The 24,305-nt window shown below is 43.6% G+C and overlaps 1 protein-coding gene across 11 annotated transcripts in view; it reads right to left on the reverse strand.

Moving 5' to 3' along the window:
• The window catches only part of GRIP1 (glutamate receptor interacting protein 1), a 594,076-nt gene that overhangs the window by 40,037 nt on the left and 529,734 nt on the right, over positions 1-24,305 (reverse strand). For all 11 annotated transcript variants that reach the window (XM_059726065.1, XM_019493240.2, XM_059726069.1 and 8 more), the window contains 5 exons: positions 19,029-19,215; positions 18,259-18,404; positions 16,316-16,396; positions 1,823-1,892; positions 1,383-1,528 (listed from right to left, as the gene is read on the reverse strand). In XM_059726065.1, the coding sequence (XP_059582048.1) occupies positions 1,383-1,528; positions 1,823-1,892; positions 16,316-16,396; positions 18,259-18,404; positions 19,029-19,215 (630 nt within the window). The remainder of the gene's footprint in view (positions 1-1,382; positions 1,529-1,822; positions 1,893-16,315; positions 16,397-18,258; positions 18,405-19,028; positions 19,216-24,305) is intronic.

A 24,305-nucleotide genomic window follows, 5' to 3' on the forward strand; every position in this document is an offset into this window, starting at 1 on the left:
AGATGATTTAGTCAAAGATGACCCTAACTTGAGTAAGGAGCTGGACAAGATGACCTCCTGAGGGCCCTTCCATCCCTACTTTTCCTATGATTCTAAAGTAGAAGACAGAAGCCAAGGGTGCTATAAACTTCTAAAAGACACCTCCAACTGTGTACAGAGAAAAGCTCTTAAATCTCCAACTGCTTACAGTAAACACCTGTTCTCTATTACCTCTCTAAAATGGTCTTCAGTTTTCTCCCTTCCTAAGGCAGAGGTTCTTTGAGTTCCATAAAAGACTCATCAGTGAGGGACCATCTTTTTGTCATGGTTTTTGCCACACTGGGATCTATGGCTTTCTCTTAGGTGTTAGTGTACACTACAAATAGTAATTACTGTATTTACTCAAATATAAGACAAAGAAGTTTGGGGAAGAGGCAGAGACTAGGGAGTTGGGGGGAAGGGGCAGAGACTAGAAGGAGCAGGAGGGAGGGGCAGAATCTGTAAAGAGCTGGGTGTGGGAGGGTGGCAGTGGGGTCAGGAAGGCTGCAGGGGGAAGAAGTGGATGGAACAGAGGGCAAGGGGGGCACCTGACCCCCCCCTCCCACCCCAGACACTGCTATTCTTGTTGCAGCAGTTGTGGGGGGGGGGAGATATTCAAGAAAACCCTACAATACTTATATTCCATACCTGGAAAATTATAACAAATGACAACATTTTCCATATATAGAATCCAATTACTGAATGGTCATCTTATATTCAGGGTCTTGTATTTGGCTAAATATAGTAATAACAGCAGCTATTGTAATTGGACTGACCTGGTCCAATTTTTTGGTATTAGATTGCCCAGCAGAACTCCCTCTGTGTGCATTTCTATGGAGCATGTGACCTGGGAGTAGGAACTGGTGTACCAAGTGGTATTTATTTCAGTTCACCTTTATGGGCTGAACCTGCAAAGTATCTAAGAATCTGTCTAACTTTGGGCATATGAGCCCTACAGAAGCCAAAATTATAGATTTAAGATTAAATACACTCTTAACTGTACTGCTGGATCATGAACAGGGCTGTTGGCAGTTCATGGGATAGAAGAAGCCACCCTATGCATGATTCTCAGAATCTGAGCGAGAGAAGACTTAGCTAGCCACATAAGAGCAAAATCAATATTATGATGGGAAAGCATCTCACTGAAATATCGCCTAGCTTCTATTACAAAAAAAGTCCCTGTTGGCAACACTGCCATGGAGATAATTTCAGATTGGACAACCCCTTATGTTTAACTTACTCTGACATTTTTAATTGTCATTAATAAATGTAAGCAACATTTAACAAAAGTCCTTAACTGCAATCTACCTATTAAACAACAATTCTATGCTCTAAAATATTTGTAAGTGCAAGAACTGTAATACCAGAGTTATCTTCATCTTTGCGGATCTTTAGCTTTACAAGGTCTTCACAGTGTTGAAGGATCTGAACAGCATCTTCCATGGAGCAGTTATCCAGTCGAATATTGTCTATGGCAAGCAGTTTATCACCAAGCTCTAGTGTTCCAGTTCTGTTAACAAATAAACAATATTACATGGTCATTTTTAGTACAATTTTAACAGTACATTAAGGCACCATTCAAACTTGTCCTTTTAATGATTTTAAAATTGAAGTAGGCTTGTGTATGGGAAACAGTCAGTCTAAACTACTGGAGATTAAAAACATATTTATTCTTCCAATAAAATAATTCGGTTGATTTGTAAGCTTGAGAGATGAACACTTATAATACTTTCCACAAGTGCAGAAGTTAAATGAAATACAAGCTGGAGGCAACAGAATTTTGCTGCAAGTTGAGAGTTCTCACCTGTGAGCAACACTTCCTTTCTTGATATCAGAAATAACGAGAGGGTCACCTGGTTTTCTACTGGATGGAGCTGTACAAAAAGAACAAACATACAGCCTTTTAGATATACGTAATATGGATACATGTATTCATTTTTATATATGTGTATATATATATATATACACACACACACACACACACACACACACACACACACACACACACACATATATATATATATATACACACACACACACACACAACATATTACATATACACCATATTATCTCTCTCTCTGTCTTTCTTACACACACACACACAGAATTTATTAAGGCTGCAAGATCAAGGTCAAGCTCTTAGAGGATAAGAAATCCCACAATTAAGGTTGCTCATATTATTTTAATTCAGCCCAACCGGACGTGTGTTATGACTAAGCCCAGGTGTGTCCTTGGATGATTTTCATGAAACAGCTACACCACGTGGCCCCCACTTAGAAAGGCAGCATTGTATTTTTGCCAGTACAACCTAACTGAGAACCCCATAAATAAAATAAGCTATACAGAATAAAGGTCATTTTGCCAACATGCTGGCATAATTGTGTTTTACACTGGAGGTTTTGCCACAATGACTCACTTGATCACAAATTGCACTTCATTATACTCATGACCAACAGTGTATGATGTATAAAAGCCTACAGCACATAACTGGACACAGCCTTTTATCATGTGTTCACATACTTCATTCAGTGCTCAAGATGCTACAGATGAATGCATGCAAACAGATTTGATTCTGATAGATGGTGGGGGGAAAAACTTGCATACAGAGAACACAGTTTCAGATTCTGATGCTAATACCCAACTGATTCTATTAAGTAAGGGTCTGTCAAGTTGCAATGTAGTACAATGCTGTTGGTTTGGCTGATGGATTTTAATGATAAAAGTTGGCTGAGTATACTCAGCAAGATTTAATAATCAACAGCATATTTGACCTGTCACTGCCAAACAGCTGTAGCTTTTTAAATGAACTACCATGCTACTGAGCAGCTTTGGCTCTGGTTTTGGCAGGTACAGTTACTTGCTTGCCTGTAAGTGCATTGTGGGAACAAAGGAGGATGACAAGATGGACCAGCTGCCCCTGAAGAAAATTTTCTTGCAACAGTTTCACTTTCTCATATCTGAAACCATGAAACAAGCATGGCCTGATGGAAGAGCACATTTTCAGAGCAGTGGTTAGCAGTCATTGTATGCTGTAGGCTGAAATGATCACCTCACGTCAGAGGTGGAGGGTCGGTAGCCACTAGGATCCAGCTGCTGCTGCTGCTGCTCCTCCCTGCAGCAGCATGGGAAAAACTCTAACCACTTCTTTTTACAGTGACATAGGGAAAGCACCTGCTGCCAAAGTCCCAGGTTCATATGCCAGATCAAATTGCTCCATTGCCATACCTGGCCTTTGGGTTGCATGTTGCCAACCCCTGTAGTGTAACTAAGGGCAGGCACCTGAGGTAGCTGGGGAGTGTGTGCAAAATAGCTGTTGACACAGCTGGCAAATGGCTGCTGGCTGGATCGCTTTTGGAAGCAGCCCAGGATGTAGCACCCTCCTCTGTATAGAACTACCCTGTTACCCTGAAGAAAGCTCACACTACAGCTACAGCATCAACACAGCAATGGAAATGGCTTCCATCTTTATTCAAAAGCATGTGGTCTTTGCCATCTGGAAGCTTGCCAGCTCCAACTGCTATTCGTCAGTAGCTAAGCAATATGGTGAGAGTAGACTGACTGCTTTGTGTTGTTCAAGAAGTGTGCACTGGAAGTTGCATGTTATACAGTCTGCCAAATGCTGACACGATTACCGACAGCTTCATAAGCAAAGAGTTCCCCTACAACACTGAGACAACTGATAGAAACCATATTCCTATTTTGTGACCTCTGTGCTCTAAGGGCATTTATATGCATACCTTTCTGTCCCGCAACATGCTGGAGACCCGCTGCTTTGGAGCAGACTATTAATCGAGTCTGCTCTGCATGAGATCTGATGTCACTGCCCTGAGCTGCAAGCAGTTGTATAAGTGGTGAAATGCACGTCAGTGTGCAGAAAATGGTGGCAGTGCATTTTGAAATGCATGCCACTGCCATTTTCTTTGCGCTGACATGCATTTTGCTGCTTACATAACTGCATGCATCGCAGCGCTGGGCGATTGCACGTGTAAAAAAGTCCTAAGGCCTGAGCTAAGTCACCAGCAGCTTCCAGAATGGTAATAGAAGGAGGCCTTGAAAAGTTTGGATGGCAGGCCTCTTAGGAGCTCATGTCTCTTATTTAATGAAAAAGGACAGATTTATTTCCACTGGCCATCGTGCAGTACATCAGTGGTATTAGCATTTCCATCTGTTGTTCTAGGAAACCCAGACTGCACACTATTGTTCTGCCTGATGAAGCCTTTATCAGACATTTGGGATGCAGGACACGCCTTAGCAGCTGCAGAATAATGACAGTGTAAATTTGAGACCAAAAGGTGACTGCTGAAGGGGAAACTAGAGGCTGCTGTGCAATATCTCCTTTAATTAGAATTGGGTCTGGTATGCTGTACAGTGCTTGTGAGAGAAAGGGAGAGAGTCTTGCTGAGGGTTCGGGAGAAGAGGCACAGAGACTTTCAGGAGACTGAACAGCCAGCAGGATGCCTCTGTCCAAAATGACAATTGCCATGTGTATCACACACACACACACACACACACACACACACACACAGGTATCAGTTGAACACAATGTTTTATTGATATATTTACAATTTTAAAACAATTTGGAAGCTTACCAGTGCCACAATCATTATAACAAAATTAATTCTAAATACCTATATATTTTGGCATTTGACTTTGTTTTTTTATAGGGATGTGCAAAGCTTCGGTTGCCAATTCAATTCAGAGAAGATTCAGCCTGATTTGGAGGTCGAATCACTGAATCTGAATTGAATCGTGAGACAGAAAACCCCCTCTGAATTGATTTGGAGCCTCCGAATCAATTTCGAAAAGATTCGGAGATTCAGAAGGCAGTCTTTCAGGGGAAGAGAAACTGAGAAGAGGGAGGGGGAACAGGAGGGGGAAAGACTGACATCTGTAGCTGGCCAGTGGCTGTGATCTTTCCCTGAGTCCTCTTCCAATCACAGTGCACTGGGGAAGGGATGTAGAAACAGCAATAAGTCTCTGTCTGCAGCCTTTCTGTCCCTTTTGTGAGCTGTTTCTGCCTGAACAAAAGAGTGGTGGGCGGCTGGTCCAGAAACAGGTAGGTGGGCAGCGATCTAACCGGCACCAGGAAGGCCCCCTGTTACAGGCTTCCATCCCTGCTGTTTTCATCCAAATCTGCCTTAACACACATCACACAAGTGACATTGGTTTTGCTTTCAGCAGCTTGTGGTGCAGTTTCCCAGAAACCCCTGCATCTATCTCCTTGAAGCTTGGCAGGCTTCATGCCCTCAGAAGGGGCTACAATCCCTGCTGTTTTCATCCAAATCTGCCAAAAAATGACAAATTATAGGTATTTCAGTGATTCCCCATTATAGTCTATGGCCAAATCACCGAATCTTCCAAAGCTGATTTGGCTGAATTGATTTGGGACAGTGATCTGAATCTCTGAATCAAATCACTGTCCTTTGAATCTGCTGAATCTGAATCAACTACTTCCCTATTTGCATAGGCCCATTTTTTTTAACATGGAAAATCAGAGCTCCTCTGCCCCCTTTGCTCACCAGGATTCAGGCTGCTCCCCCCCCGCAACTTTGTGGCACTGTGCAGCCTCCCACAGCCGGGCATGGGGCTGCAGCCTGGCCAGACCAGCATCAGCCAGAAGCTACCTCCGCAGCCCAGTGGGTGGGACCTAGTGTTGGAGGGTCATAACTCCATGCTGACACCACCACTGGTGCCTGGAGACCCATGTCATCTGTAATGCCATGGCCACCAAGGTGAGGTGCTGAAGTGACAAATGGTTGTGTCCCTCCACTGCTGCTGGACAGGCAGGGGGTGCCTCACCTTCGTGGCCATGGAGGCATGGCACTCTTCTGTGCCATGTCCCACCCACTGGGCCACGGAGGCAGCTCCTGCCTAGTGCCAGTCCAGCTAGGCTGCAGCCCCATGCCCTGTTGTGGGCACAGAAATCTAGGGGGTCACATACCTCCCACACCTCTCTGACATGTCACTTAGGTTCCACCCTACCCCCCTGACATTTCACCTATCTTCCACACACATTGCTTATATGCTCCCCTCACCCCATCAGACTTATTTGTGGGGAGCTGCTCTCTACCACACTGCCTGGCTGCCATGTGCATGTGTGTGTGTGTGTGCATGTATATGTGGTGCCCCCTATCTTTTGATCCCAGGCAGTCCCTTGCAGACTGGAACTCTGCCAGCCTGCACAGGGAAAACCATGATTTCTCAGGTTTTTCTCCTTAAAAGGGGAAAAATTGTGATTTTTCTGTGAGAAACAGAAAACCTGGATCCCTGATTATGATAGCTTCCAGTTGTCCCTACCATGGGGATAGGGACTACCTTTTTATGCTGTGTGGAGTTTGTCAAAGCTTCCTTCATTCACTTTCACTGTATGTAACAGTTTCATAGTTTGCTTGAGCTTAAGGAGTGGGTTCTCTATGTGGGGGTTTGTTTCACACACGCTTGCTTTCTGTAAATTGAATCCATTTTTAAAGTGCAGGGGCTGTGCTTCCACTCTTTGGTTTATGGCTGTTGTCTTAATCGTTATTTTGTTGCCTGTTTTATAGCAGCCTGCACTTTGCAGTAAGGATACACATGATTTTTTATTAAGTGTTTTATATAAAAAACTACCACAGCTGAAGGAAAACATTATATTTATTGTTCCACAAGGGCAAAAGAGCAAGTGCAAATGAATTAAGCCTGGAGAACTATGTGACAAAACCATTTAGAAAAAACAGAAGGAAGATCGGAGAAAAAAAGCAATGCAAAAAGTGAATTCTGAAATCAGCAGCTCACAACACAGTATTCAGCCTTCAGGCTTTCCCGCTGGTCACCCTTCAGGAACCTTGCAGGCTGAACACTGTGGTGGTGAGCTCCCATGTGAGTTGGAGGGATCAAAGGCAGGTACTAAAAGCTGTTCCCATTTAAGTCCTGAGGGAATCTCCCTGGCTGATTACTTGTTCTCAGGAGAAAAAGTTTTTTAAGGTCTTGCAAGACCAAGGCTAAAGCAGCTTGATGTGGCTGATGTATCCTGCTGAAGGAGGAGGGAGGTCTCACAGGGAGCATACTGTCCAGCAATAGCCTCTGTATGTTCATGATCTTCCAGTCCATTTCAACAGCTTCCCAGGTCACTGAAAGGCTTTGCTCTGCCAGCTTCCCAGTCATGGAGGGGGCTTTCCTCAGTCAATTCCATCTTTGCCTCTGTCCTGTTTTTTTACCAGTGAGAACCTGCTCTTCTGTGTGGCCCTGTCTCACTTTTCAAAGGCTGCTAGGAGCAGATCTAGGATTTTGAAAAAGGGGTAACTGGCAGTGGAGAGCTGACTGTGCATGTACTACACAGCTGAAAGGGAATGTGACTGAACCATTGCACGCCTGGATCTGCCCCTGGGTGTTGCTAGGTATTTCATCATTTCTTTTTTCTTCTTCCAAACAATGAAACTGTTGCTAAGAGTGGTGGATGGTTGAAAAGGCGGGGACTTGTCCTACTGCTCCCTGATCATATGAGTGGCCCTCCTCTGGACCCTCTTCATGTTGTCCACATCCCTCTGGAAGTGCGGTGCCCAGAACTGAACGCAATACTCCAGCTGCAGCCTGACCAATGTCATACAGAGCGGGAGGATCACCTCCTTGGACCTGCTCGTGATGCATCTGTTAGCCTTCCTGACCGTGTCCCCACATTGGCGACCCATGTTCATCTTGAAGTCTATAATGACTCCAAGTTCCTTTTCTGCCTCTGTGCTGATGAGAAGGGAGTTCCCCAGCCTGTAGGTCTGCTGCTGGTTCTTCCTCCCTAGGTGCAGTACCCTGCACTTGTCAGTACTGAATCCCATCTTATTCTTATCTGCCCACCCCTGTAACCTGTCCAGATCCAATTGCAGCCTGTCCCTCCCTTCTAGCGTGCCCACTTCTCTCCACATTTTAGTGTCATCTGCGAATTTGAGCAAGGTGGTTTTCACCCCCTTGTCCAAGTTGCTGATGAAGATGTTGAACAGTACAGGCCCGCGGACCAAGCCCTGGGGAACCCCACTGCCCACATCCCTCCAGGTTGAAAATGACCCGTCCACCACCACTCTCTGGGTACAGCCCTCCAGCCAATTGGCAACCCATCTGACTGTGTAGGCATCAATATCACAACCTCCTAATTTTTTAATGAGGATGGGGTGAGAGACAGTGTCGAAGGCCTTCCTAAAGTCCAGAAAGACTATATTCACCGCGACACCTGCGTCCAAGGATTTTGTGACCTGGTTGTAGAAGGCAGCCAAGTTGGTCTGACAGGACCTGCCTTTAGTGAACCCATGTTGGTTGCCCCTAAGCAAGATCTCCCCTGCTGGTTCCTTGCAGATGTGCTCCTGGATAATTTTCTCAAAGAGCTTCCTGAGGACTGAGGTGAGACTAACAGGCCTATAGTTTCCTGGGTCTTCCTTCCTCCCTTTTTTTGAAAATGGGGACCACATTGGCCCTTTTCCAGTCCTCCAGCACCTCGCCAGAGTACCACGAGTGCTCGTAAAGCTGTGCCAGGGGTCCTGCAATGACCTCTGCCAATTCCCTCAGCACTCTGGGGTGGAGATCATCAGAACCTCCTGATTTGAACACAGCCAGTCCCACCAGAATTTCCCTGACTAGGTCCTCACTGACCCTGGGCCTGGCTGCACCTCCCCTGGGACCATTGGGGATCCTGGTGGGGGGGATGACTTGGTCCCTGCTCAGAAAAATGGAGGAAAAGAAATTGTTAAATAGGTTAGCTTTGTTGTCTGTGCCACAGCTGGAAGATGGGAGGTCTGGGGGGAGAGTGCAATGTGGGGGGTGGAAACTGGTAGCAGCATAGATGCAGCTTCCAGCTGCCTGGGCCTGGCTCAGTTCCCCACCGTCTGGAAGCTGCTCCTGTGCTGCAGCTGGAGAACACGCAGTGGTAGCACAGGTGCAGCTTCCTACTGCCTGGCCCCAGTGTAAGTGCTAGCAAAGCCCCACGCTGCTGATGCACTGCTGAAGCCCTCAGGCCTGTGTTGCACTGGAGCTGGGTGTTCCAGCCTGCAGTTTGTAAAGGTTGTTGTCCACCGGCTTAGATGAACATCAGCATGCAGCAATTTACTGTGTAGTGAACTTACCACAGTTTCAGACAAGAGTCCTGAATATGCATTTTCTTACCAATTACTACATGCAAATATCGGCATCATATGGACAAAAAGCTTTTAATAGCACAGTTACTGAGCATAGCATGAAGTAAAAACTCCCCTTTACAGGTCTATCCTTTAATGAGCAGATAATTCACATTTTGTTGTTTGCAGGATGGCCCCATGCCATATTTAGTGTACGCTGTTGAAAACCTGGTCTAATGATGAAATGATTACTTTTCTTATGGTTTTTTTTATGGTATTCATCACCACAGTGCAGTATCAGACTGCTTCACATATATTCATGAATTTATTGTCAAAGTGGCCCTGTGAGATAAGGGGTATTGCTACCTATGTTTTACTGAAAGATTATGATCAAAAGCATCCATTTGTTTTGGGTGCCAAATATGAGATATCAAAGAGATGATATTTACAGCACTTGGTATAATACAGCACTTCATATATTCAAAGCACAGATCCTAGAGATTTTAGGTGAAGCTGTGAGTGTCAGCACTTCTGCAAATCAAACTCCAGGGCCTCAATTTGGGAAATGAAATGACCACATATAAGAAGCATGGATTAGCTGATTTGTCTAATATCACATAGGAACTCTGCAGGAGGGACGGGGTAGAAAGAACCCAGTTCTTCAGGGCAGGATTCTAAGGCTTTAACCATGTGATCATTTCCTTTCTCTTCATGCAGTTCCCTACCTTATTTACTATACACCTTCCAACTTCTGTAGTAAATAAGACAGGTCCTACAGACAGAAGTCTCTTTCAGTAAAGAACCCCGTATAACTGCCGTATAACCGCCCCATTTGTGAACTCAGTCACAAATCCCGTATAAAACTGCCAGAGCAGGTCCATTCAGTTTGTTCAGGTATAAGGCAGGGATACAGTGGATACTTCAATAAGGCAGGGATACTATGGAAAATATAGCAGGGACTTAAAAGCGTGGTGCCCCTACTATTTTAGTAATGTCTTATGCCTTGATTAGTCCCATTAGCTTCATTGGGAATATACATGGAGTTGTCATCCTTATTTTCAGTAAGGCTATTAGAATCTTCTATTCATATTAAAGCATATAAAAGAATGAGTGGACAATTATGGTTTTCAGATTACAGTAGTGAATATATCTTTAGAATGTCATTCAATATAGTCTTCAAATCTTTGGCTATGAAAAAGTAGCTAGTGACACAAGTCTTTAAAAAAAAAAAAATCTATTATGCTGTTTCAATTCAATATGGTTGATCGGATCTGAACACCTCACAACTACTCCTGGATGTTAGTCCTGCTTAGTAACTTTCATGGTTTGGCCCATTTAAAAAGGGTGATACTGTGTAACATATTGTTGTGTCACATTTAGTTGCAAGGGCCCCGTTAAAAAAATAGAGAAGTGCCAATTTCTCTAAACAGTTAACTGAGGGTGAAATTGGTGCCAACTGCAGCATGAAATGTATGGAGATTTATCTTGGCAGACTACAAACTCAGTTTCTGTTCCAAAGCATGCTGAAATCCCTGAGAAAAGGATCTTTCTTACGTACGGAATGGACAGCAAAGTGACCACTAACTCAGGGAAGAAATTTGGGGAAACTCAAAAAAAACCCATTACTGAGAAGGCAAAAGGATATGGAAGGCCACCATAAAAATTGTGTATACACACCCACTGCACTTAGAAACAGTTAACACAAGAAACTCATTGGTTTTCATTTATAGCAGGGGTACTTTATCCCCAGCCCACAGGCTGGATCCAGCTGCCAAGTTCTGTGTCATTCGGCCCATGGGCTGTGACCCTCCATACCAGAATGGGCAGGCAGGGCAGCACAGGGCCCCCAGATCCTGATAGCAGTGGGGCGGGGGTGGCAAAGGTCCTGGAACCTGACTGACTGGGCAGGACTGAGATCTGAGGGGCCATTTGCTGCCCCAACATGCTGGGATTAAAGCCCAGTGGCTTGTGCTGCCCCTACCAAGCACTGGCTCTGCCCACCTGGAGGCAGTGTGGGGTCCTGGGGCCCAATCCTCAAGTGCAGGGACAGCACAGGGCCCGATCCAGCCCATGGACTAGCCCCATGCTATTCATAAAGGAAGCCAACAGACAACTCTCTGACACCACCTACTACAAAGAACTACAAGAAGATCCTACTCCCCTTTTCACCATGAAACTCAAAAAAAATACCATCAAATCATTTCCATCAGAATTACAAGAAAAACTACAGACCTTGATCCCCCCACTACCCAACTCAGGGACTGTTTATATGATCCCTAAAATCCACAAACAAGGGAACCCTGGCAGACCTATCATATCCAACCATGGGACCCTAACTGAGGAAATATCAGGTTTCGTCAAATCAATCCTAAAACCACTTGTCACCCAAAGAGCAATTTTTGTCTACAACACTACAGACTAGCTATGGTAATTTAAAAACATAGATCACCTTCCCAGCATCACCATCCTAGTCCCTGTGGATGTTACCAGCTTATATACCAACATCCCACACCAGGATGGCATCCAAACCTGCCTTACATACCTACGAGAGCAAGGTGACAACTCAGAGTACAGACCCAAAGATATTACTGACCTTATACACTTCATCCTCACACACAACAATTTCACTTTTAATAACACTTCCTCCAGACTATGGGCACAGTTATGGGCACCAAAATGGCCCCACAGTATGCCAACCTTTTATGACCCACCTGGAAAAAGAATTCCTCAAGGACTGCACCATCAAACCCTTGCTATACTTATATCAATGACATCTTCCTCATTTGGACTGAAACCTACAATCTCTGACCTAGTTTCATCAGAAATTCATCATCATCCCTCCAACCGACTATCTCTTGAATACTCCAGCACCAACATCTCGTTTTTAGACACTATGATCAGTATCCAGAATGGTAAAATACAGACCACGTTATACAAGAAATCAACAAATCAACATACGTATCTGCACAGAACCAGCAGTTGCCCTAAACACACCAAGAAAGCTGATATACAGTCAAGCCCTCAAATACCACTGAATCTGCACTGAGGAGAACACCCAGGTTTGTCACCTCACTAATCTTAAAAAGGCTTTCACTCAACAAAGACACTCCTCCAGAGAGATAGATCACATGTTTCAAAGAGCCACCTGGATACCACGTGAAGAACTGCTGCAGTACATAAGAAACCCGCCCCCGAATCGCACACCACTGGTTATGACATATCTCCCTTCCCTCAAACCCATATGGAAAATCCTCAAACAATTGCAACCTATACTAGGAGGAGACCCTATTCTTAAAGAGATCTTCCCAGAGCCACCCATCCTAGCCTTCAAACAAGCACCAAGCCTCCCTAACCTCATCACCAGAAGCAAACTTCCTCAGGCCCAGAACACACCAAAAGGATCCAGACCGTGCTAGGACAAGAAATGCAAAACCTGCCAACACATCTCCACCACCCCCACAATTACTACACCCCACAACAGAGCCATCAGCATTCCTGGAACTTACAGCTGCACCTCCAGAAATGTAATACATCGCATCCAATGCACCAAATGCCCTGTTGGAAAATACGCAGGAGAGACCAAACAACAACTGCGCACCAGAATAAATGCACATCAGAAATCTATCAAAAACAAAAATACCCAATTACTTGTGGGGGCACATTTCTCACAAGAAAACCACTCTCTCTGTCCTAATCCTCAGAAGGAATTTACAAAACACTTCTTACAGAAGAGCCTATGAACTTCACTTCATCAACCTCCTGGATACAAAAAATCATGGACTAAATATAGACTTTGGATTTACGACACATAACCTGCCTGACATCCGACTCCCCAGGTACCTCTCCATTATTTACCTCCTACATTCATCCCTTTTCTCCCCCCCAACCCAGCCTCTCTCACCCACTGACTCCTCAGTTTACATCTTCATTGACTGCCTGTCTTGCATGCATACCAGCCCAGCCTCTGGCTTCTTTACTATTCATTCCATCCAGAAAGAGCACATACTAACTGCAGAGGCTTCTTCAGCCTGCCAAAGGGTTTTTAAACCCGAAAACTTGCTAAGAATTTTTTTTTCCAGCTATTTAAATGGACCTAATAAAAGATATCAGATTCACCCAAAGAACCTTGTCTACCTATGCCCTTTTATATAACACGTAATTTCTGAATGGAGGAAGCCTGGAGAATTTGGGACCTCTGAACAAATTTGACTATCATTTTTCAATAGAAGTGCAAGACAATATGCGCCTATAATAATGGGGTCTTTCAGTCACAAAGGCTGACACAGCACTCCTGCTCCCCGAATCCTAGACTTAAAACCTTGGACTTAAATAAAGCAATGCTAAAGTACTGACCTGAACCAGAGCCTACATTTCTCACTTATCCAGAAACCTGTCTTGGCTTGAATGTTCATCAATCAACTCTCATCCAGATCCAAATTAATCAAGGCACTTTGAAGGCAAGGATGGCACACTATGTATTCTTTACATGCTGATGCCACTGCAGTCTAACTATGTCATTATCACCCACAGAAAGTTTATTGCACAAGAGGGGTAACAAGACAGATTGCTGCAACAACTCCCAGATATCTGTAGTGTTTACCTACAACCAGCCCCAAAATGGAATCTATTTCACCTGAAGCCACATAGTAGTTGTGCTCAAAGCTTGGTAGCTCCAAATATTGTGGGGCCTTAAATTTCAAGAACAGTTCTTCCATTTGTCGATTCATTTTTGAAAGAAATAATTTAGCATTATGACAGTGTCATCAATAAATGTTACACTGATGTTAATATATTATGAATGCCCTAAATTAAGGAAATAGGTGTAAAACTCCTCATCCCATGGTTGTCTCATTTCTTAGTAAAGTAGAACAACCAAGCATGACAGGCATCAATTCAAGTTTTCCAGCAGCCAAGTTTGCAAAGTTTGAGTCAATAAGTGTAGGATAGAGGTTCTGAATACTTTATATTTAAGCACAGAAAGAGAAGGAAGCTTAAACATATTATGAATGGATACATAAAATAATAAAAAAAAAGTGAGCATATTAAACATATTGGAGAATGAAACACAGGAAAAAACAAGCCATTCATGTCTTTGTCCAGTTTTATATGCCAATAACACCAGAAAATTATATTGCAAGTGTGGCAAGGATGCAAAGACTCTTAGAAGTTAGGTTCGCCGGACAAAACAAGTATAAGAGCTGTGACTCTAGAGTTCTGAAAAAAAGCCAACAATAACTAAAAATGCCAGAGCAAGCTAATTTGTGGAAGTAGCCATGAAATCAAGATTGATCTAAAGTATAACAACAAAGTAGGACAATCTCTTTCCAGTTTTCCTCTTTGTTCAGTATGTTTATTTGCAGAAATATTTCTTGTATTACCACACTTTTTCCTGACAGGCCTATGATTTTAATTTGCTTCAAACTGCATTTTTTATTGAGCCTCACTGTTTGATTTGAATATATAACTAAGGGGAACATATTAATCCAAGCTTACAGTGCATCTCATTTGTTCTTTAGACATGAATCATGGTACTGAGTTGTTCATTGCATTTCTGACTAATTTTATTCTGTGCTGCTGGAAGCTTTGAAAATAAAAATTAAAGCAGAAACCCCACCTACAGACGTTTTGCATATACATAACTCTGAATACAACTAATAGCCTAAGTAAGGCCACAAATGCAAAGAAATATCAATGCATATCAAGCCTGATCCAGTCCTGGAATAACTGTTTAAAGAACAACACCCTTTAACTTTTATGTAGATCATGGCAAACTTGGTACAATGGATCTAACTATGACCAAACTTTAGCCTTTAGACAATGCTTGTTGGTTGTTGTAACAGTGGGGGTAAGGGGGAAGGACCCTTTGATTTCACATGCAAAATGACAATGTCAAAGCATTTTTTAAAATTAAAGTTTTCCCCCATTGTTGTATGAACAGAAGCTTGTTTCCACAGTAAGATTAGGGCCCCCTCTATATGTTACAAGTATGGTGAAATTAACTGGTTAACTGCACAATTACCTTGAGAGGAGCTACACATAAAAAGTATTTAACATGCCATAAAAAGCTCCAACCAACTATAAAGTTACACTTTGAAAATGTGTACTAACTTTAAAGCTGGTTGCTACTGAGCTTTAATTTGCATGTGTAGCAGGGTCTCCCCTGAGGCAGGGAGGCCCATCAGTTGATAGCTCCCAGCCACAGGAGTGCACCATGTCCAGCCTAGGCTGGGAGTGCCCCAACTAAGGGGACTCTCAGCCCCAGCAGCTGTGGATACAGGGTTCCAGCAATGTGCCTCCTGGCAGCATGCCTCCCAGTGCCAGACCCTCTGGGCTCAGAGATCACAGCTGCTGCAATCTTCCAGTCCCAAGTGTGCATGGGGCACCCTGTGCAGCTGGGAGCCCCGCAGCTGAAAACTCCCAGCTGCAGGAGCTTGCTTGTTGCCAGTGCAGGGAGAGACCAGTATCAGGCTCTCTCTACACCGGTGATAAGGCACGATGACATCTAATGCATGGCAGGAGGCATGATTATGTGGATCTCATAGTAGATCCCATTGTGCCTTTACCTGCATATGGAGGAGGGCCTATGTTTTCCTCCATGATGTGTACATTATTGGTGTGTTATTGTAGGACTGCCCAACTGTGCTGTTCTGCTGGCATAGAGAGATGTAAAAGGATAAGCCACCTTAAAATTCTTCCTTTAATCCATAAAGTGTGTGCATCCCTGTAGCCAGCAGAAACCCCTCTTCAGGAGTCCCCTGAACTATGAGGATCTGTGCAGGAGGTCCTCTTCTGTGAGCAGGATTCAAGGCTTTACTTGGTACATATTGGCCATTATTCAGGAAAGAATCCCTAGTTAGGAAAATACTTCATGCATCTCAGGCTAATTAACTTCTATTTTTAAGGTACTTACAATAGTACTTGAGAGTACACTTACATTCTTTTTGAATCAATACATATATGTATTATTCTTGTATGTATTCCATACAGTTGCCCAATAAAAGGTATCACAAAAAATCGTTCTCTTGGACATTTATTGGATCATCCTGGCTACAACATACCAACCCTACTACACATATGCTGTAAGATAAGAAATAGATCACTGATAAAAAAAAGGAATAAAAGTACATATGTTGAAAATCATCTAGCTCATAAGTATATAGTTCACATACCAATTTAATACCTCAGAAGAGTGGGATTGAAGAAAAAAAAAAAATCATTTTACTTACAACTTATGGTGATGCCAAGCTCCACATTATGCTTCTTTGGTAGTTTTACATGAAAGGTCCCACTGCTTGGTATAACGGATTCTGTAATAAAAAAAGTTGCCTGGTTGATAGGATACTCTACTTTCAAATATGTGGAGCTATAAACATATGCCAATGAAAACATATTAGTTACTCTCACATCACACCTACCCATTAATGCAAATGATGCAGGTGCAGTGTACTTTATATCTGTGATGATAATGTCACTGCATAAGTTAAGGGTCTGTAGCTCCATTTTTTTGGAGATTTAAAACTAGATTTATGCAGAATGCATGGGTATTCAGGCAACTTAGTTCACTTGTTATCAGCTCAGATATAAGTGGAGTTTTTCTGTGTGCATCTAATACTAGCAAGTTGTTTTAATAAAAAGTATAGTAAAACAAAGTTCTTATCTTCAGGCAATGGGTGGTATAGGATGTATACATTTTAAAATGTCCACTTCAGTGGTTTTCACATCTAATAAAAAGTTAAGGGGCAAAGGCATAGGACACTAAGCAAAGGAATGGCACTAACTGAGTAAATGAATGTTTGAACTACATCTGAATCCTGACTTCTGGTATCTCTTGTACCCTGGATTTTGGCATCTGACCAAAGACTATAAATTTCGTTTTAAGTTGCAGTAGTGTAGAGATGTAAACACATGCCTGCAAGCAGGTGGAAGTCTGATCCTGCTGCAGAGAAGTCAATGGTAGTTTTGTGGCAGCAGTTTTGTCACAAACATTCTAGGGAAAAACTGGTCTAAAGTTTGAAACTTTTTTCCTCTTGTAACCTGAAGCAGACGTAAAATTCACTCTCCTATTTTTTAATATTGCATTTTAAATGAATAATAATGGATGGATAATATCCAATAATCTAGCTTTTTAGATTTCAATGGCTATTGGCTTATGAGGTTGCCACTTAGAATTAGTACACTGGCAACACTTTGCTAGGATTTTGCACATGGCCATTCATTTAAGTTCCATGTGTAAGTATGTGTACACCATGCAAAATCATAGCAGAGTTAACACTATATTAGCTTCTGAGGGGCTAATATAAGATCAGTGGAGTGTCTTAATGGTACAGCATATTTAGCATTGTGTATCTATAGAAGCTGATTAGTTTCTTCAAATGTGCTGTCTTCTGTTAGGACTCCCATTTATTGCCATTACCTATGCATATAACATAGGCAAACCATGGCTTTCTATGTCTATTGTACATGATGCAATGCCTTATCAAAAAGTAGAAAGAGGTAGTTAGCCATGTTAGTCTGAAGTCAGGCAGAAGGCAGAGTAATAGTGCACCTTACAGACTACATGAATCAGATATGCATCAGCTTTTGTGAGCAACAGCTCACTTCATCAGATACATCTCTGATTCAGCTAGTCTGCAAGATACACTTCTACCTTGCCTTCTTATTAAAAGATCAAGGAAGGCAAAATGCACCGGTCACTTTAACTACAAATTAACTATGATTTTAATTGGTATTCTCTCTCATCTAAAGAGGCTTCAACTTGATGCGTCACACAAAGGAACCATTCGGAGTTCTCCATTCATCCGGTAATAGCAACACACATTTCTATACAGCAAAGTATGTCATTAGCAGAGTATTCTGGGTAGCAGCATTTGTCCTGGCTCAGCAGAACATCCCTATCTCTGGAGATAAATATGTTTGGATACAACTCAGACAAAGGGACTGTCACCAGCTTTTTCTTCAGCACTTGTCATTACCATCTGTTTTCTGGAGCATGCTGGAGGGCAGAGTGCAATGAGAAAGCTGCACAAAAAGGTGCATGTTTCAGAGGAGTTACTTGGCAAACAAAGGTCACAAATATGTGAAAATAAAGTTCCAGCTTAAAAGAATCCAAATGCACCTGGGATTCATTTCTAATACTGTCTTGCAAGATAAAACAATTGTACATTCATACCTGCAACATCAAACTCAATTTCCAAAGTGACCTTGTTAGTGATAGAAGAGTCTCTCAGAAGCTGATTAGCTTCTTCAAATGTGCTGTCTTCTGTTGGGACTCCATTTATAGCCATTACTCTGTCTCCTATTTGTAGAACCCCACACCTTGGTACACAATAGTACAAGTTAGCCATCAGAAGTTCAGGTAACCAGGAGTAAAATAAAATAAATCCAATCTAACATGGATGTATAATATATCATAATCCAATAGCCTATATACATTATAGGTTAGAAGCCTGCAGTTGGACTGACTATTGAGCTAATGTGGAGCTGTATGAAACTGCATTATTATGAACAACAAATGTAAGCATGCAAGTACATTTTAAATATTCTAAAGATATAATTAATAAATTCAAGACCAGTACTTCCTAAGATTTTATCTGAACTAAACTGCAGCAAAGACAGATGGGGTTCTCCCTATGGCACAAAAAATTTTTGCATGTCAGAGAATTTTTTATGGAGTGCCCTCTGCCCCCCTCTTTTAATTAACATAGCCTCCAGTTTCACTTTGGAAGAATCTGCAAAGTAAAGGCACTGGTGCTTGTTATTCTTCTTATACCTGTTCAAGAATATAAAATTTTATTGTCAGAACAGAGAATTCATTATGTATCATATTTCCACTGAGCAATGCTGAGTAATTTATCAGAAACCTCAAAGCGACCAACCCAAAGTAATCCCAGGAACACTTAGGAAAATATAGTTAGGAGCAATCATCTCAAAAAGCCTCACCTTTCTGCAGGGCTGTCAGACTCAATATATGAAATCAGAGGTGGAGAAGACAACGTCTCAGTGGCAAACACGCTACCCTGGAGCTGTATCCCAAACCCTACAATGGGGTCAGCTGTCAGCACTACTTCTGTGGTTTCTGTGTGGACAACCTGCCCAGCCAGACCAACAGTGCTAGAGGCTAAAGACACTATAAAATAGAGCAGACCAGAGGGAAAGACATTCAGACATAGGCAGTAAAAATGTAATTGTTTTCTGAAATAATTCACCTACTATGCAATAAGCTCACTAAATTCCAGAGACTACCACCCTCTTTCAAACTCTATTGAGGGCAAAGTTTATAAATGATATTATTTATGATAGATAACAGAATAGAAAACATCTGGTTTTACAATGTAATGTTATTCTCTTCAGCAAATAAAAGGAAGTTGTTTGAATAACCTTCTTAAATCCTGTTTGTAATAATTTATGATTGTGCAACAGGATAGACTTCTCAAAAGAACCTAAGGCCCCTGGCACATTATACTTAAGAAGTGATTAACCAGTTAATTGCATATAGAGTAGTTACCTGGCCATATGTTAATGCAGTTAACGGTGTGTCAAAACAAGGAAGAGAGGAAAACTTGGTTAACTGAGCTTATGTAATTCAAATAGTCAAACGTTAAGTTAATAAATAGTACAGCACTCACTACAGATAGTGAAGACATAACTCCTGTCTTAGCAGCATGCCTAGAGCATTTGCCTAGTATTAATATATAATGCATTAGAGTGGGATTTTCAAAAGAGCCTCTTAGGAGATTTAGGCTGAAAGTCTGTGGGAGTTGGACATCTACATCCTGTATGTTACTGGCAGATGTGCAATTAAAGGCACAGTTACATATATTTTGTGTAATAACTTTGTGGCTAGTTCCTATCAAGACATTAATTGAACATGTGGCTAGGCTGGAGCTCTCAGCTGTGGGGGCACACCATGTACTGCCATGGCTGAGAGCTGTCAGCGATTTGGGCTCCCAGCTGCAGGAGCTTGCTACTTGTCAGTGCAGGAGGAACCTAACACCAGATTTCCTCTGCATGGGCAATATAGTGTGATGGGATCTGGTGCTTGATCCCACAATCGCACCTCCTGCCATGCATGCGTGACATGGCAGGAAACATTATTGTAGGGATTGCACATCGGATCCTATAACTGCACATCTGCCAGAGACATACAGGATGTAGATGTCCAGCTCCCACTGACTTTCAGCCAAATTCTCATAAAAGGCTCTTTTGAAAATCCTACTCTAATGCATTATGTAATAGCACTAGGCAAATGCTCTAGGCATGCTGCTAAGAAAGAATTTATATCTTCACTACCTGTCACGAGTACTATTTATTAACTTAACATTTGACTATTTGAAATACGTAAGATCAATTAACTAATTTTTCCTGTATTATAAACCAGTATATATAAACATATTTAAGGCTCTATATGGTTTTTCAAAAAGGCTGACTGACTATCTCAAGCAGAAATGCTCCTCCATGCTATTAAGATACCCGTGTTACTGATAGGTTTTTCTATGCTCTTTGTTTATACACAGCTCATCTGAACTTGCTGCACTGCAGCACAAGTCAAGAGAAAAAATGAGTGAGATTCATCACAGATACTCAGAAAAGAAGCAGGCTGCACCTTGGGTACTTTGATCTCTACCTAATGAGTTCTTTTATCATCGTTTATATGCAGGCATTAGAAGACATCTTATATATAGGACAGAGACTAATTCTTTTGGCTTCTAGTTGAACCAGCAGAGCAATGCTGTAGCAGCATTCCTAAACCTTTCAACACTTCTAGTTCTGAAGTGTTCTCCCTTTATAAATCTATGCTACTACCCTGCCCTCCTCTAAATTCCTTCAAGGCCCATTTCTTCTGGCACTGCCTACAATGAATTAAGTAAGGTTTCATGGCTCATCTGAAGGCAGTTTAAGAGCTTTGTAAGGTTTTAGGAAGTAAAACAGAACTGCTGCTTGTTTTTGCATTTTAGAAACTGTTAGCGCAACAGTCCTCAAGTCTCAGTGGTTTCCCTTCTGAGTAGGGTGACCAGATGGGACAACGGGAAATCTGGAACACTACCCCTGCCTCTGCTCTTGTTCCTCTTCACCCCTGCAGGCTGCAGGGAATCAATGGTGTGACAGGGGGCCTCCTGGGGCCGAACTCTATGGCCCGCCCGCTTGTCACCATGACAGGGGGGCCTACTCAGGGCCGAGCTCTTCGTGGCCCGCCTACCTGTCTCTGGGCAACCGCCCGCCCCCTCACTGGGGCCAGGGTCACCGTACCCCGCACGCAACCCACTGGTTGCACCCGTGCATGGCCATCGGATCGCTGTTCCCGGCCAATGCACCACTGTGACAGGGGGTCTCCTGGGGCCGAACTCTGTGGCCCGCCCGCCTGTCACCGTGACAGGGGGCCTACTTAGGGCCGAGCTCTTCGTGGCCCGCCCGCCTGTCTCTGGGCAACCGCCCGCTTATCTCGCCCGCCACGCCTTTGATGATAATTGATTCATATATCGATGTCAATTAAGCGGGAGGCTGCCCATTGTAGTGCCCCGATGCCAGGGGCGCTCTGCGGCTCCGACCTCCCCTAATACCGCAGCCCAAGCCTCGCAGATGGCATCATGGTGTTCTTCCTCACCGGCCCCACACTGGGCCCCAGAATCTTCTACGCAAGACCCCACTATGGTCTTCTCCTCTCAGGCAGCCACTCCACCGTCATCCGGGCTACCTAGCCCCCCCGAAGCTATCTTCCCCTCTCGGGTGTGGTTCCCCCGGAACCTTCGGCTACCTGGCCCTGGCCCACCTCAAGGCCAGTCGGGACCCCAGGCCCCCGGCTCTTGGGCGTCCCTCGTGGTGGGCCCCTGGCTCTTTTGACCCTCTCTAGTCCTGGCCCCACAATGTGCCATTCGAGGGTACTATCCCTTTCGGGCTGGGTCTCTCTAGCCACTCACTCTGTCTCCTTGGGCCTCACCGTGCCACTACTCCCTTCCACCTAGGAGCAACCGCGGCACCCCGCTCACATCACTCCCACTCTCGGGGTCCACCCTCTCTGGGCCCCTCCACATACACACAGGGTTACCCACCCGGTGGTGGTGGGAGCTAGGGGTTAAGGCGCCCCGACCCACCTTTCACCGGGGTGATCACTGGCCTGGCATTTCCTGGGGGCTCCCGTGCCACTGAGAGCCCCACCAGACCACCCACTCCTGGCAGGGTGCAGTTTCAGGTTATGCCCAGGACCAGGAGCCTCCTAACCATCCCCATGCAGCTCCCCCTTACCTCCGGGTCGTTCACAGCAGCCCTACAACCAGGCAATGTTGCTGCCTGATTCCTGGAGCCAAACTGCCTTGTTTATATAGGCCTCAAAATGGCTGCCCTAATCAGGCACCTGGAGGCTGCCGGCTCCAGGCCCTTAAAGTGGCAGAGACACCCTGTGCTCTGCCACAAATGGCTCATGGTTTTTTACTTCATAGGTGTTAGTCATCACCTGTGAAGTAACGATTAGTATTAATGGTCATTTCACTAATGAAGCTAAATTATTTTAAGGCAATTTTGCTGTCTGCTAGGGCTTCCTATTTCACAGCTCCTGCCACTCTGCCTCCACACCCCATGCTTACGATGTTTGTTTTCACTTTCACTGGCCAGCCGGGACTGACTTCCGAAATCTGGGACCATCCTAGCCAAATGGGGAGATACAATCACTCTACTTCTTAGGGACTACGAACATAGTCCCTTCAGTTTAGGGTTTAAAATTCCAGACTTTTGCTTTCACTTTCAGGTTCATATGATTCTACAAACTTGGGTCTTGATTTGATATCCATGGCAGTCAACAGGAAGCTGTTCAGGGATTTAGCTCAGGCCCTCAACACTGTCTCTTCCTTTTTTTCTCTCATCTTCCACACACTTGATGAGGCACCACCCTAACAATGACATGTAGCTCTTACAAAATCAATGTTAAAAAAATTAAATAAATAATAAAAAAGAACACTTATAATCTTATGCACCACCATGAGCCCTAATTACCGATTATTCTTATCATCTTCCCTTTCTTATGTTGCCACATCCCTTCCTTTTGTCATCTTCCTTTTTTGTGCATTGTCTAATCTTATTCTGCAAACCATTTGGGCAAACCTAACAGGCTTGGAGGACAGCTTCTTCACTCACAGAAGGCACATAATTTCCAGGATGAAAAGCTTACAATTCTGCAGGTAAAGCACAAGAACACAATAACTAAGCCACAGCCTAACTAGTTAAGTTTCCCGGTTTGCCATTAAATATCGATATACTTTTATCAACATACTCTTCAGCTCTTAACTTGTCATAAAGTTTTGACAAAACCAATCTGAATGTGCTAAAATCACACTTGATTAATGTCAAGCTGGCTACACAGAAGTGCAGATCTTTTAGGAACTGACAAAATTCTGAATTCAGTTGTCTCCTATGATTTAACTTGGACAGCTTTCCATCATTTGGGTGCAATGAATTGTGACATGACCTAGTTCCAAACATAGGGCTGGTACAGAAATCAGGATCTTCAAGTTTAAATGTGAGAAGAGAAAGAAAGAACTCAGATTATATCCTGCCAGTCCCTTTTTAGCTTCTTTGTGGGCTGATTTTACTTGTGACCTTCGTATCAGGATATACTTCTGTGAAATAAGAAACTGACTGGACTGGTCAGACTGCAGTTGGAGTACTGCGTGCAATTCTGGGCACCGCAATTCAAGAGGGATGTGGATAACCTGGAGAGGGTCCAGAGAAGGGCCACTCATATGGTTAACGGCCTGCAGACCAAGCCCTACGAGGAAAGACTAGAGAAACTGGATCTTTTCAGCCTCCGCAAGAGAAAGTTGAGAGGCGACCTTGTGGCTGCCTATAAGTTCATCACGGGGGCACAGAAGGGAATTGGTGAGTATTTATTCACCAAGGCGCCCCCGGGGGTTACAAGAAACAATGGCCACAAGGTAGCAGAGAGCAGATTTAGATTGGACATTAGGAAGAACTTCTTCACAGTTAGAGTGGCCAGGGTCTGGAACTGGCTCCCAAGGGAGGTGGTGCTCTCCCCTACCATGGGGGTCTTCAAGAGGAGGTTAGATGAGCATCTAGCTGGGGTCATCTAGACCCAGCACTCTTTCCTGCTTATGCAGGGGGTCGGACTCGATGGTCTATTGAGGTCCCTTCCGACCCTAACATCTATGAATCTATACAGCTTCTTTCAATTTGCTCTTGATTTTATGCATATATGATTCCTGCTCTTTG

The sequence above is a fragment of the Alligator mississippiensis genome, chromosome 4, assembly GCF_030867095.1.
Source record: "Alligator mississippiensis isolate rAllMis1 chromosome 4, rAllMis1, whole genome shotgun sequence".
NCBI classification, from domain to species: Eukaryota; Metazoa; Chordata; order Crocodylia; family Alligatoridae; genus Alligator; species Alligator mississippiensis.